Source organism: Hoplias malabaricus, chromosome 3 (assembly GCF_029633855.1).
Source record: "Hoplias malabaricus isolate fHopMal1 chromosome 3, fHopMal1.hap1, whole genome shotgun sequence".
Lineage (NCBI taxonomy): Eukaryota > Metazoa > Chordata > Actinopteri > Characiformes > Erythrinidae > Hoplias > Hoplias malabaricus.
Genome location: NC_089802.1, coordinates 11,718,907 through 11,733,493, shown reverse-complemented (window position 1 = coordinate 11,733,493; position 14,587 = coordinate 11,718,907). Strand labels below are relative to the sequence as shown.

General features: G+C 39.3%; 1 protein-coding gene across 2 annotated transcripts in view; it reads left to right on the top strand.

Moving 5' to 3' along the window:
• Positions 1–12,078, top strand: part of svila (supervillin a) — a 72,068-nt gene extending 59,990 nt beyond the window's left edge. For both annotated transcript variants that reach the window (XM_066663267.1, XM_066663266.1), the window contains 15 exons: positions 2,716–2,861; positions 3,155–3,330; positions 3,734–3,869; positions 4,111–4,304; positions 4,510–4,592; positions 4,791–4,939; positions 5,543–5,648; positions 6,361–6,568; positions 6,965–7,098; positions 7,172–7,327; positions 7,696–7,839; positions 8,298–8,419; positions 8,789–8,944; positions 9,983–10,003; positions 11,072–12,078. In XM_066663267.1, coding sequence (XP_066519364.1) covers positions 2,716–2,861; positions 3,155–3,330; positions 3,734–3,869; positions 4,111–4,304; positions 4,510–4,592; positions 4,791–4,939; positions 5,543–5,648; positions 6,361–6,568; positions 6,965–7,098; positions 7,172–7,327; positions 7,696–7,839; positions 8,298–8,419; positions 8,789–8,944; positions 9,983–10,003; positions 11,072–11,158 — 2,018 coding nt within the window. In that variant the 3' untranslated portion in view covers positions 11,159–12,078. The remainder of the gene's footprint in view (positions 1–2,715; positions 2,862–3,154; positions 3,331–3,733; positions 3,870–4,110; positions 4,305–4,509; positions 4,593–4,790; positions 4,940–5,542; positions 5,649–6,360; positions 6,569–6,964; positions 7,099–7,171; positions 7,328–7,695; positions 7,840–8,297; positions 8,420–8,788; positions 8,945–9,982; positions 10,004–11,071) is intronic.
• Positions 12,079–14,587: the final 2,509 nt, after the last annotated feature.

Sequence of the window (14,587 nt, the reverse complement as noted above, 5' to 3'; positions counted from 1 at the left end):
ACAGCAAGGTTTGAAGTCAAGGCAATGTTCAGTCTTTTAAACCTGGTGAAGGTTGAGGGAGATGAAGTCGCTGCCAACGGGCAGCCATGTCCTTGAGGTCAGAGAAGAGAGATTGAAGCTGGAGGCTCGCCGGTTCAAGTCCCGGGACCAGCAAGCAAATAATTCATGGATGAAGTGCCCTTGAGCATGGCACTTAACCCCCAATCTGCTTCCCAGGCGCTGAGGTAGTTGGCAGCCCCCTGCTCTGGTTGTGTGCTTGTTCACTGACCCTAGTGTGTATTAAGAATTGCTCTTTAGTATTCACTGCCACGGATGGGTCAAATGCAGAAAAGCAATTTCTCTAAGGTGATCAATAGAGGTGTTTCTTCTTCTTCTTTAAACCAGTGTTGGAAAATGGACTCCTCTGACCACAGCCCATGACACTGAGACACTTCTGGTGGAGTGAGCACTTTGCTAGGTAGCACATTGCCATTTGCTTTATAAACCAAGCTCATAACATGTTCAACCCAATGCAAATGCTCTTGTTTAGAAAGCAAGCTTGCATCCACCAGCAGACCGAGGGCTACAGGATAACAACTGCTGTGTCTGGCCACCATCACCAACAAGCAGGGCTAATGGACAGTGGGTGTAGTTCACCAAATCTCTGAGACTGTTGCTAGTTGGAAGGCATATTTTAGTGAGACTCATAAACAACAGAAGGGAAAACTGCAAAGGGCAAGCCTTCACCTTTCACCAATTGACATACAAGGCACTCATAGGTGGATCTCTAGCTTTATCCAAAATGTTAATGTCTGTGGGATAGAATTAATCTAAGATATCATTGGTCCCAGGGACCAAACGCCTAGTTGGAGGTATTCCGGGTGGGGATGTCAATCTGTACACTCGATTTGGGACAAGAGGACTGGTCTACATTGGAAAGGGTGCAGCAGAGTAAACACAGGTCTGGAAGGCTGCCAAGGGGTGACCAAGGAAACCCGGTAATTGTCCTGGTGTATTCAGAACAGGACCGCCAATAGAAAGGTGAAGGGGGGAAAGGTGGTTTCCTGCTGGAGTACAGATCTACCGCTGCCTCTGCATAATGGCCCCAAATCTGAACAACTACCTTGGGTTTCATTCGCCACTCTGTGTCTCAACAAGAAATCCGCCTCTGGATTGGAGTCTCTGGCACTTGCTCTCCACACTGCACCCCAGTCAGAAAGTGGTAACTTCTTCCCTGCAAAAGGACCGCATCCTGTGGCACCTCCACTGTCAGAAAGAAGTGGCACTGCCATATCCTGTGAGGATGTACATGCTCACTCTGTAATCATGCACAACAGTTTATGCTATATACAATCAAGGCCTAGTTCCATTTATGCTGATTTTGCAGCGGTCTCATTTCAAATAACCCAAGTAATAAAAAAATTTAAAAACCTGTGCTGCAGGCTTGAGCATATGGAGTTGTAGAAGCAGATTGATGCAAACAAGTTGCCTTAGGATGAATCCTGATGCCAGGTGCAGTATATCTGCCAAGTGACTTGGCAAAATTCAAGACCATTCTAGTAAACTGGCTAGACTAGCAGAGCGCTCCTCTCCAAGTGAACACCTAAGGGCACTAATATCTGCAAGCTTGCGGTCTCAGGTGGGTGAGCGGAAATATGTCAGGATTTCCATGCTTCCTTCCAAGAGAGGGATACATCTTCTCGAAAGCATCGCAAAAAGACCCTTGATGAATTGGATAGGTCAAACAACAGAACTCTGAACCAGAAAAAGTATGTAAAGCATGTCATTATAGCACAGCAGCACAGTGGAGAGCCATTTGCTGCGTCTGGCTAGAGGCATGGTCACACAGTATATGCAAGGATCAGTTGGAGCACTGCAGAAATGTTCCTGACCTAGACAAGATGGGCATCTGATATAAATGTCATTTTGCTTCTAATGGTGGGAGGAATGAGTTACCAGAGGGTATTCATGGCCGCAAGAGGAAAAATGCTTTGGATGGTATTGCTACTATCAGCTTGGGGCAGGTACAGATGAGTGGCTGGGGGAAAGTCGACCGATTGAGAGACTTTGAGGCCAAAGGGTGAGTAAAAGGCATGAAGAGAATCCCTGTGAAAACTCAAAAGGCGCGATATAAAATAAGGGCTCAGAGCACCATGCAGGCTTCAATACCTCGGAAGATAGTCAAGCAGGAAGCACTGCTGTGCCTGAGACCTAGTCAACAGCGTGGGAGGCTCAGGTTCTCGCCATGTTTCTGCTCGCTCTCAAACCTCTCTGTAATAAGTTCACAGTGCACAATTAACAATGAGTGTGGAGCAGCATGTGGGCTTCTGTATTAACGGAAATAATCCAGTAGATCACTGCTATTGATGTGGAGTTTGCATGGCTCAGGACCCATGGGGCAGTGAGGAACAGAAACTACTTCAGCTCATTGAGGTCAATATCTACTTGGTCTGGAAGCTATCTGAAGTAAATAACACAAGGTTAAACATCCATGCGCTATGCTGCCCTCTGGTGGTTAGGAGGCATGAACTAGAACTCAGATGAGATGACAAATGAGCTTTGTAGATCTTTTAATGCTTACAAGGGAATTGTTTGAAATAAACTGTGTGTGGATGTGTTGATTGGGACACTTTGTTGCAGGATTTGTAATTCAAACAGGATTAATTTATACATATTCAAAAGCTAGTTGCTGATTTGCGAGGAGCATGTCAAATCTGAGTGTTCTGTGTATTACAGCTGCAGGAACTCCAAAAGAGGATGAGTTCTACGAAACTGCCATAGTGGAGACGAACTGTGTATATAGGCTGCAGGAGGATAAACTGGTGCCAGATGATGATTACTGGGGACGATTACCCCGCTGCAGCATGCTCAGCTCCACTGAGGTCAGCACACACTTTTTATACTGCTGTTTTCAAGTTTAGCAATTGGTATTTAAAATACTTGGGGAAAAGAACAATATCAACAGTCACAAACTTTGTTATTTATTTATTTAATTTTTAAATTTATTTATTTGACATTATTTATTTGATGCTCATTAATCAACAGAGAGGTTCTGTAAATGAGCCTGAGTTAGCCTAAAAGGCTAATTTTCATGTCATACTTACTAAATAAATTCAATTATCTTAAATGCCTTTATGATGTATTGAAGAGGAATGATATTTGTTTGTTTTTACAGGTTCTTGTATTTGATTTTGGTAGTGAAGTGTATGTGTGGCATGGTAAAGAGGTGACATTAGCTCAGAGGAAAGTGGCCTTTCAGCTGGCCAAGCACCTTTGGAATGGAACATTTGATTACACAACATGTGATATCAACCCACTAGATCCAGGAGAATGCAACACGCTTATACCCAAGTATGTACCCTCATTGACATTAGCCTAGGCATGATGCATAAACACACTCTCAGTGAGCTTTGTTTTTGTGTAAGTTTGCTTCTCTCAGTGTATTTTTATTATGTATATGTTTTGTAGTATGAAATACGGACTTATTTTCCGTAGCTAGGTCTTAGAATGGCTTTTAAAAACGTGACTTGGTGGACTTTGCTGGTGTTGTCCATGTTAGTGTCATGTTCATGTCTTCAGTGCTAACCTCCTTAACCCTGCCAGTAAACCCTGCCAAGAATAGTATTGTGTATATAAACAAGGCTTAGTTACCTATGACAGTAAAGTCGCACACTGTCTCTCTTTTATATATGCCTATGTATTTGTGTACCTATACTCTGACACCATATTTATGTCTTGTGTATATATGTGTTAGGAAAGGGCAGGGCCGGCCAGATTGGGCTGTGTTTGGTAGGCTGACCCAGCACAATGAGACCACGCTGTTTAAGGAGAAGTTTCAAGATTGGATTGATTCAAAGAAGAATGGTAACACAGAAAGCATTGAAAACAAGGTACAGTGTAAATAAAATGATAACCTGCTTTGTTTTTTAACTCTGCTTAGTTAACCAATGTGATTGATAGATTGATATAGATTGAGTCTTTTACATGGGTAACTATCAGTTAAATATGACATACAAATAAGAGAAATTTATTTTTTCTGAAACATTACAAAAATTTAGTCCCTACTTTTTACATCTACTTAAAGGTATATTTAGAAATATATAAATAAAATGAATTTTTTTTCTCTTGTAGGAGGTGCAGAGTAGTGACTCCCGGCCGTACAATGCCTCTCTGATGTTACCATTATTGCGGGCTCCTGTTCGGACTGTTCTGGATGGAGTGGATGTGGGTCGAGGTTATGGACTGGTGGATGGAGAGGATGGTCGAGGCTTTGAGATAAGCACACTGTCTGTGGATGTGTGGCATATTCTTGAGTTTGATTACAGGTACAGAATTGACCACCAGAACTGAGTTCTAAACGTGTGTGTGTGTGTGTGTGTGTGCGCTGAGGTTTTTATCATTCAAAATCTGACAAAATTCAAAACAGCTTTCAGTTATGAAAGTTCTGTTGGATAAACATGCAAGTTAAATTGTTTGGCTTATTGAACAGGTTTGAACTGAATGTGTGATGGTTTGTTTTTCCTGCTACAGTCGTCTGCCTAAACAAAGCATAGGGCAGTTTCATGAGGGAGACACATACGTTGTTAAATGGAAGCACATGATCAGCACAACAGGTGAGCTTTCTGTCTTATTTTTTAATGTTGATTTGTGTATGCATGGTCACCTTTCATCAAACAAACATATTTCTTCCCAAATGATTTAAATGTCTCAAACTGTCAGCCACCCTCTCAGTGCATTGTACAAAATCATGAGTGATGGAGTGATGTGATGGACAAGCAATTTTCTTTTTCACTTTTTGTATGTGTGTACAGTTGGAAAGAAATTTAATTCGGAGCGAGCTGTCGGCCCAGGAAAGGAAAAGTGTGCGTATTTCTTTTGGCAAGGTCGTAATTCCACAGTGAGTGAGAAGGGAACATCAGCTCTGATGACTGTGGAGCTGGCTGAGGAAGGAGGAGCACAGGTAATTCTCACCCGGAGTTCTGGTGCTTATAAGACATCAGGATACTACCCTAAAATACATTTGATTTCAGTGGTCATAGCTTAGAGATGAAGTTGTCCTGGGTGAACTACAGCCAAAACCCAGCTTGGAAACATGTTGCCTAAAACTATATTAACTGCTTTTAATCCATAGTTTAGCAAATCAGATTTCTCAGTCTGCATGCTGTCACAGTGGCTAAGATATATATTTTTGTGTGTTTGAATTTTTTTTTTAATGAATCTATGACAAGTTACAGGAACAGTGATGAGCAGCTGCCAAATAGTTTTAGAGAAAACTCCTAGGGGCTGTGGCACATGTAACCAGAACAAAAACAGAGTGACTGTTGTCACATGAAATGTTCACCACCACTGCAGATGCATTTGAGCAGATAGTGTCAGCTTTCTTCTCTGTGCTGGAAACAGAAATGGGCTATAGGTCTACAGAAATGCCACTAGTCCTAGTTTGCTGTTATTACTGTAACATACCTACAACTCAAGTTCAGTGTTCTGGAGTAGAACTCCAGTGTTACTTATGATTATCACGGTAACATGGGAATATATGTTGAATAGTATAACTTTGTTTCAGGTTCAGGTGCAACAGGGCAAGGAGCCTCCATGTTTCCTGCAGTGCTTTAATGGAGGGATGGTCATTCATGCAGGAAAAAGGGAAGAGGAGGAAGAGAATTCTCAGAGTATGCTATATTTTCTCTCTCCATTGAAGTACATTTAAAAAAAATAATAATAAAAATCAGTGGTAAACCAAACCAATGTCCAATTGGTTCAATTATTTTTAGATTACAATATATTAATATTATTTGCATTTTCTTATCTAAGAATAGTAGTGGCGTTAGTCGAGCATCAGTAACTGACTCGTAGGACATGTTTGTCCCTAGCATGTCAAATTTCTGTTTCCTACTCGTCAGTTAAGGCTGTAAATGAAAACAGGAAAATTCTGGCTGATGCAGATAATGTCACAAACAGTTGTTTTAGAGCAGGGCATGTATGGCAGTGTAGGATAATACCCGTGTTTATTTTAAAGGTAGAAAAAATAGTAAGGCTGCTCATGCTGTACATGATTACAAGCGCAACACTGAAATGGCGTAGTTTAAAGAAGGCATGAACTGTTTCAACATTTTATTGTTCTGTACTATTAGTCTGACAATAAGGTGTTTCAGAGGCACATCCTCTTCATTGAGTAAACAAGTAACCTGGTTCTAGAGACAATTGTCATAAGAATATTGATATATTGAAAGCCTAGATTTTAATGAGGCTAAAACAGTTTGATTATTATTGTGTTCAGTCCAATTACACTCAATGACTGTGAAACTACACTTTATATCAGCAGTCAAAAGTCTGTTGTCATAGTGGCCTTACCCTACACTTGATATTTTCACCTGGCTCTAGATGACTGGCGGTTGTACTGCGTTCGAGGAGAGAAGCCATTAGAAGGTCACCTGTTAGAAGTTGTTTGTCACTGCAGCAGCCTTCGCTCTCGGACCTCCATGATTCTGCTGAATGTCCGTAAAGCAAGCATGTACCTTTGGCATGGCTGCAAAGCCCAAACACACACCCGTGAAGTAGGCCGCACTGCAGCTAACAAGATCAAAGAGCAGTGAGTGAACGCAACAAATAAAACACAAAACACACTTTACAAATATCTGAAACCACACTTTTATTTATTTCATTCGCAATGATTTTTCATTAAGTAGAAGTTATCAATTCAGTAATAAATTTCAGTGTAATAGAGCATAAAACGTATTCAATTATAGTGAAGTTTGGGTTTGTAAACTCAAATTTTATTACTAACTTTTTGACTTTATGCAAGAACATTTTCCAGCTAATCTACCAACTTAAACTTCTAGTGAGAAAAGATATTGAAATGAGTGGTTTACTGCACAGTAATCACATGAGTGCAATTAAACTTGCACATGATGTAACTGAAATTGTCATTAGTTTTGAATTGCAATATGCACACACACTAATACACAGCTTTTTATTTGATTGCCAGGTGTCCCCTTGAGGCAGGGCTTCACAGCAGCAGTAAAGTGTCCATCCAGGAGTGTGATGAAGGGACTGAACCACTGGGCTTTTGTGAAGCTCTTGGAAAGCGGGACCGGAAGGCATATGATTGCATGATTCATGGTGGGTAGCAAAAACAGTCTGTTTATGTAAAGTACATGTGTGCATGTTAACAAAGTGTTATTTTGTGTTTCAGATTTGGGGAAGTTTAACTTCACACCACGACTGTTTCAGTTGAGCAGTGCTTCCGGGGAGTTTGTTGCTGTGGAGTTTATCTGTCCGTTCAGAGAGCCAAATCTGGTCAACTCGATGCCTTTCAATCAGGAAGACCTGTATAATGCACCCCAGCCTGGTAATGTAACAACACACCAGACACCACCGCTAACAACTGCTAAACACTGTTTCAACTCTCCTTCCTCTAATGAAGCTTTCAATAAATGCAGTTGTGATATTAGATAATATATACTCTGTCCAAATGTTTGTATATTCCTTAAAATTACATGACTTCAGCTCCTTTTCAAGGTGCACCCATTCTACAATTTTCAAAGTGATAACATACTTTTTGTGTATTTCTTTTGAATAATGAAGACAATTATAGCTTAAATCATATTTTTAACAAAAATAAAGAAACCTTTTATTGCTTTACTGGTTCAGTTTCTATCATCAGTGCTTTTTTTCACTTATTTTTCACTTTTTTTTTTTTTTTTTTTTTTTTTACAGCTCTGTTCTTGGTGGATAATCATCATGAGGTGTACCTGTGGCAGGGCTGGTGGCCTCAGGATAGTGAAAACACTGGGTCTGCTCGCATCCGCTGGGACTTGGATAGGAAGTGTGCTATGGAAACTGTGCTCCAGTACTGCAGAGGTACCCAGCTGAGAGTTGTGTGGTTTTTTTTTTTTTTAATTGAATCAGTCCATTGATTGAAGTTTTTAATTTGAATGTCTATTCACCTTAAAGACATAAAAAGAACTGAGGTGTACAGAAGTAAAATCGTTACTTTATTTAAAGACAAAGTATACAGGTTCCTGAGTGGCAGTCATTCTGTTCATGTAATCTGGAGACAGTTCAGTTCAATTCCCTTCAAGAGCACACAGTTGTTTTTGCTCTCTGTGTAGGTGGGGTAGGCCCCATTTCCCTTCAACAGTGTATGCAGTTGCTAGCTGGTGTAGGCATCTGTAAGCTGATATTTACCCTCTGGGCAGTTTGCCCTCCCCTGAGATGTGTGAAGCAGCTGTTCAATAAAATTTTTTTTAATTTTTGTCAAATATTAAACATGAATCATTATAAATGTCTGACTTCTGTGTGTGGGTGTATTTACACAGAGAAAAACGAGAAGAAGCCTCCTAAAGCCTATCTGATCCATGCTGGTCTAGAGCCTCTGACCTTTACCAACATGTTCCCCTGCTGGGAGCACAGAGAAGACATTGCTGAGATCACAGAGAAGGTTTTATTAATGCTCACACACACACACACACACACACACACGTGGACACATGGTCAAATAGAACTATCCATCTTTGTTGCACAGTCTAGTAATATAACTAGAGCTGGATGGTTGATAGAATGTAGCACTTGAACTTTATTAGTTAATTGGTGTCAGGATATTTCCACATTTGAGTCCAGACAATGTAGTTTTATTAGATATCATTTAATATTTAATAGAAAATCATAATATAATAAAATACATTTTCTCCCTACTTTCATTGCCATATTTTCCTGCTGTATTCACATTGTGATATTATGATTTGATGCATGGTTACACCACTTATAATAAACCTATAACTAGTTCTCTTTGCTTTATTCCATATAAAAGGAAGCAGAAGTATGTAATCAGATAATTCTAGTGGAAGATGTGTTGGCCAGACTGTGCAAGACTACATATCCACTGGCTGAACTGCAGGCCCGGCCCCTTCCAGAAGGTGTAGACCCTTTGAGGCTTGAAATCTATCTTTCAGATGAAGACTTTGAGGTGAGATCATAACGTTCAATCAAGAACACAGCTAATGGAGACTTTTGATTGTGATTTTTAAAACGAACTCCTCACTGCTACAGACCTTACTGAAGATGTAAACTTGCCAAGATATGTTTGGATATTTGAAGGGGCGTTTTCACTTACTGACTGACTAACTCGTAAAGTTGAAACGCACATGCACAAGTAGGAACTGTTAGTTCAGCCATATTTCAAAGAGAGAACGTAAGGTGGCGCCACTACACCGTCTGTTGTTAGTTCAGCAATATTTGTCATTCCAGTTCGTGAGCTAAATTTGGAACCATTTGGTGCGTTTCCACCGACATAAACAGGTTAGCAAACCAGATAAATTTGTTCCCAGCTGGAGCCAAAGAACATTTGGTTCTTTAGTGCGAACCAAGGCTGAATAATAGGAAATAAGACAGGAACACCCTCTGTGTGTTTCTGGGGCTGCGTTTGCCAGAGATTCGGCTTGACGTTAGTTAGTTCACAGGCTCAGCAGGACAGCTTTGAACTCGGCAATATTTACACACACATTATATCTCACAAAGAGAGGAGGACAGCTGAATTTGTTTTATATCGTGTCTGTTACATTCAATAAATAAGTCATTGTAATTATTAAAATCAGCAAAATGTCCTTGGTTGTCTTTGTTCTTTGGTGGTAGATCATCTAGTATTTATATTTAAATAAAATGAACAAGAAGAACATTTATTACCTGCCCTCTAAATTTTCTGTACAACATAATCACAGAATAAAAACACATGTAAACAAAAACACCTCTGTGACACTATGGCAGTGCCTAGTTTCTCTTTGCTCTTGTTTTAGTGTTGTTGGGTCTCATCTTCGTGAATGGTACATGTGCCTTTTTCATTTTGTCACTCTGTCTCTGTCTTTCCTTCTCTCATAATTTACCCTCTGTCTCCTCTGTCAAATTTCTCTATGACTTTCCTTTTGCTCTCATTCTTTCTCTGTATTCTTTCTCCTGTGTTGGCATAGTCTTGCATCTGACAGAGGTTAAATTTTCCTTTCACCTTCAGGGTGTAGGGGCCTATGGTAAGGTGAGTTTAAAGAACCCAGATGTGCCCCCCACCCCCTCCCCTGTTTCCTCAGAATTCTAACGTTTGGGTCATGCTTGTACCACATCCCTCTAACTCCTCTGTGTGTGTTTGGGGGTGGGGGGGGGTGTTGAGACTTGGCACAAATGACCTGAATTGATGACTCACATTTTGCATGTGTTTTTCACAGATTTAAAATTTCATATTAAGGATACTGTCATGGCTTTACTGCTTTGATTTGCTGATTTAAAATTCACATTTTGAAATATGACACGCTACATGATTGCTGTGCTAATTTTGTCGTTATAAGGGGAAAAAATTAGGAAATTCATTGAATAAAGCTAGTAAAAGGAGAGTAAAACCAAGGCAAACTTCTGAATTTGAAAATAAATGATAAAAATTCTAAATCATAATAAAAACACAATGAAACAAAGTTTAAATATTTAAACTAATTAAATAATACAAAGTTGTAACAAATTAAAAAAAGATACTAACGTCTTTTAGTCGTTAAATTTGGCCCTTACACTTGTAAACTGTGTAACTTTAAAATAATAGACTAGTCACTCACTACAATTAAATTTAAAAAAATGTAAAACATTTACATAAGAAGATGCACATATCAGCTTTGACATGGTAGCGTTCAGTCTCTTGTTGCTTTGTTTGATTTTTTTTAAACCCTTTAAACTCTAATGCTTATCATGCACTTGTAAAAGAATCCTAATCATAACTCTAATCCTAATCCTTTCCCCTAATTTTATTGATAGTCATGTGTTTGTTAATATATAGAGCTCTCAATAAAGGGCAATTGGTTTGGTTTTGGTCATGTGTTGACCTGTCTCTATATATAAATATATAATGGATATAGTTATCCATTATCTATCCATCCATACATTTTTATCCTTCTTTGTAGATATGTACATTAGTCATTATCCTAGCCATCTTTCTTGTGAGTGATTTTTAGACCAACAGCACATGGAGCCCTGAGTTTTTACTCATTGTCTTTACTTGTATTAGACCGTAACTGTATGTTAAGATGTTGTGTCTTTGGGTGTGTGTATGTGATCTGTACAGAAAGCTCTGGAGATGACGAGGAGTGAGTATGAGGCTTTGCCGGTGTGGAAACAAGTGAATGTGAAGAAATCTAAAGGACTGTTCTAGAGAGAATGGAGAGTCAGTGTTTTGGAGATGGGGCACCAATCGCCGCAGAATGACTGCAACAGGAGGAACAAGCAAGTGGACAAAGCTCAGTGTGCTCTTTTAACTAGACTCCGGGCTCCTGAGTGTGCATCCAAGGGCATCTGTCCAGTTAAGAGATGGCAGTAAAAGTAGGAGGAAGTGAGTGATGGATGTGGACAGAGATTAGCAGAGGTTGACCAGCCTCTTGTAGTGTATCTCTTTCCGTCTTTTTGTTTTCCATGTTTATGTTAAAAAGATATAAATGAAAAGTGGAAAATGTAATGCATTTTTGATTAAGGTTTTGTGTCTTCCAGTTTTGTGGGTTTGTTTGTTTTTGTTTGTTAGTTTTTTTTGTTTTATTTTGTTTTTTTTGGGGGGGTTGTTTGGTTGTTTTTCAGTTCATGCATTCATTCCACTACGTTGCACAAGACGTGTTGCCTCTGAACTCAGAGATGATTCGAGCTCAGTCTGTTTTCTAATATGAATGTGTTTATAATTTATACTTAAGACTTGTGGGGAAAAAAATGTACAGTCAGAATTTTAAATGGTTTCCCTGTTAGTGGGAGAGATCCTGTTATGAGTGAGTAATGTAGTCATGGTCTGGTCTAGTGCCACTCACAGATTTTTACATGCCATCACTGATTTCTTTGCTTACATAGTGTCTGTGTGTGACTTTTTTTTTTTTTTTTTTTTTTTTTTTTTTTTGTTGGCATGAATTCATTGAATGATATAGAGGTGTATCAGATCCCCTCACTACACTGTATAGTGCCTTTACTTCCCTGTACAGTTTATATAAAGAAATATGATAGTCTACAATTTTATGAATTTTTGTGAATATATAAATATTATAAGAAAATAAACTAGAAATCGACAGTTTTGTTGTTTTTCTTATCAATCATTAATCTATATTTTATGTTCTCACCACATTTTTATACATCTTAATGAGTAAAACATTTATTAACCTTATTTCTGCTGCTACACTGCTCTGAGTCCTTCATCAGCTTGTGTAATCTCCATAGAAAATCACTCTGGAGCAAAAGCAAGACCCTGAGGTGCCTTTGCCTAGTAAGAGGTATGCGTTATAGAGGTATAAATCCAAACAGCATTAGGCTGTGTAGCAGTGGAACTGTTATGTGCTCCATCCATTGCCTTTGGGGTGAGTTGGCTTAGCGTTTGTAATCCAGAACTAATCCTCCAACGTGGCATCTCTCTCTGGTTCTCATAGATGAATATCATCCAAACTGTATTAATGTTTTCATTAGGTTTTTGGTTCTCAAAGTATTTGTTGGGTGCCTCAGTAGGGACAAATCAATAAACGTAAGTAAACCTCTTATGTGACAATATGTATATCATCTTGGTTTCTCTCTGACATTTTTTGCAAGAAGAAAACATTCTTGGTTTTAGTGTGCTAAATTATATGTTCAGAACCACAGAGGGGGAGCAAAAAGCCTTTTATACCTGACACTGTTTAGCTAATCCTTACAAAGGTTTTTGAAAGCCCTGAAGTACAACAGCACGAATTCAGTAGCAACAAGAACAGAATTTGTCAGGTGTTTGTTCATGTGCCAGAATCCTAGAAAGGGTCAATTGTGGCATAATGGTTAGAGAAGCAGGCTTGGGACGAATCTCTGATTCAGTCCCCACAACCGGTTTGAAAATTGAGGGTTCAATCCACGTCTGTGTGTGTTCACTGCCACAGATGTGTTATATGCAGAAGACACACTTCATTGTGTTCCTTTATTCATTATCTATAACCCTTATCCAGTTCAGGGTCACGGTGGGTCCGGAGCCTACCTGGAACCATTGGGCACAAGGCAAGAATACACCCTGGATGGGGCGCCAGTCCTTCACAGGGCAACACTCGCATTCACTCACACCTACAGACACTTTTTGAGTCACCAATCCACCTACCAACAAGTGTTTTTGGACTGTGGGAGGAAACCCACATGGACACTGGGAGAACACACCAGCTCCTCAGTCACCCGGAGCGGAAATTGAACCCACAACCTCCAGGTCCCTGGAGCTGTGTGACTGTAACACTACCTGCTGTGCCGCCACTTCATTGTGTTATAAATATATAGAAAATATAAAGCACAATTAGATAATGGAACATTTATTGTGGGTATTTGATTTAATTAACCACAAGGACGTAAAGCGAGATGATGACATTGTTAATTAATTTATTATTATAAGCCACTCTTACTCATTCCAAGGGTATGATGGGAGGGCAAGTTATTCCTCACACAGATCAGCTGTAGGTTTTGTTTTAAATTTTATGTCTTCTGTGAGTGAAATCAAGTCGTAAGAATTACAGGCTAATTTCATCCAGCTTCTTGAGAGGGAGTTAACAGCGGTGGACAGTAAGAAAGTAAATGTCATTTGTTACTGTACTTAGGTTTTTTTTTTCTGTGTCTGTACTTTACTGGAGTCTTTAAATTTTGGGGCACATTAACTTCACTACATTTCATAGTTAAATATCTTCATTCAAAATTAAATCTAAACAAAAGCATGAACAGTAAATCTGGTTACAGCGCACACTTTGTTAAAGGCTTTGGCCTAGACAGAGTTATCCAGTTCAACATTAATGCAGCAGCATCGAGTGCCAGCAGGAGTGCATATGTCAACAGGATGAATGAACTTGCCGCAGCACCCCAGGTCGTTTTGTCATGCGTATTTTTGTGAAGGTATACAAACTCTTTCGTGTTTTGTTAGTTTGTTTATGAACAAAGGCTTACAGTGCTTAAGTACTTTTACGTTTGATATTTAAAGTCTATTTGAAGGCAAATACTTTTGTAATTCTACTTGAATTCTTTAATTCTACAAAAAACTGAAAATGGAGGCTTTGATCAGATTCTGTCTGTAATGATGCCAAAAACACCAGACCTACGATGAAGTGTGGTGGTGGGAGTATCGTGATGTGGTGCTCCCTATTTGTGAGTGATATAAGACCTCATGCTATGCACCGGAACATATCAGATGAGGATATGTGTTCAAAACAATGACTATGGTGTGAATTGAAATTTCAACATGTCAAATTGAGAGGTAGTGTAAATGTGAACTAGTTTCAAACCACACACTCCTCTATGCATTTTAAAAACAAATATTTTTGGGGCATAATCACAACACAAGGCATGCAATATTCATCATCATAGTCTTCCTTATGTTTGTCCGTTGTGCCTGGGGTAGATAGAATTTGTGAAAAACACAGTGGAACCTATGTATTTTGAGTTATTTGTGTTAATATTGTTCCAACAGGACACAAAAAAGCAAGGAAGTGTAATAATGGTGGGGTGTAGGAGTAAGGGATGGAGGTAAATGCAGGAGGCTTTATTACAATAACTTAAAGGAAACTAGACAGAGAGACACTAAACACAAGGGCTAAACTATAAACAAGGACTATACAGAACTAAA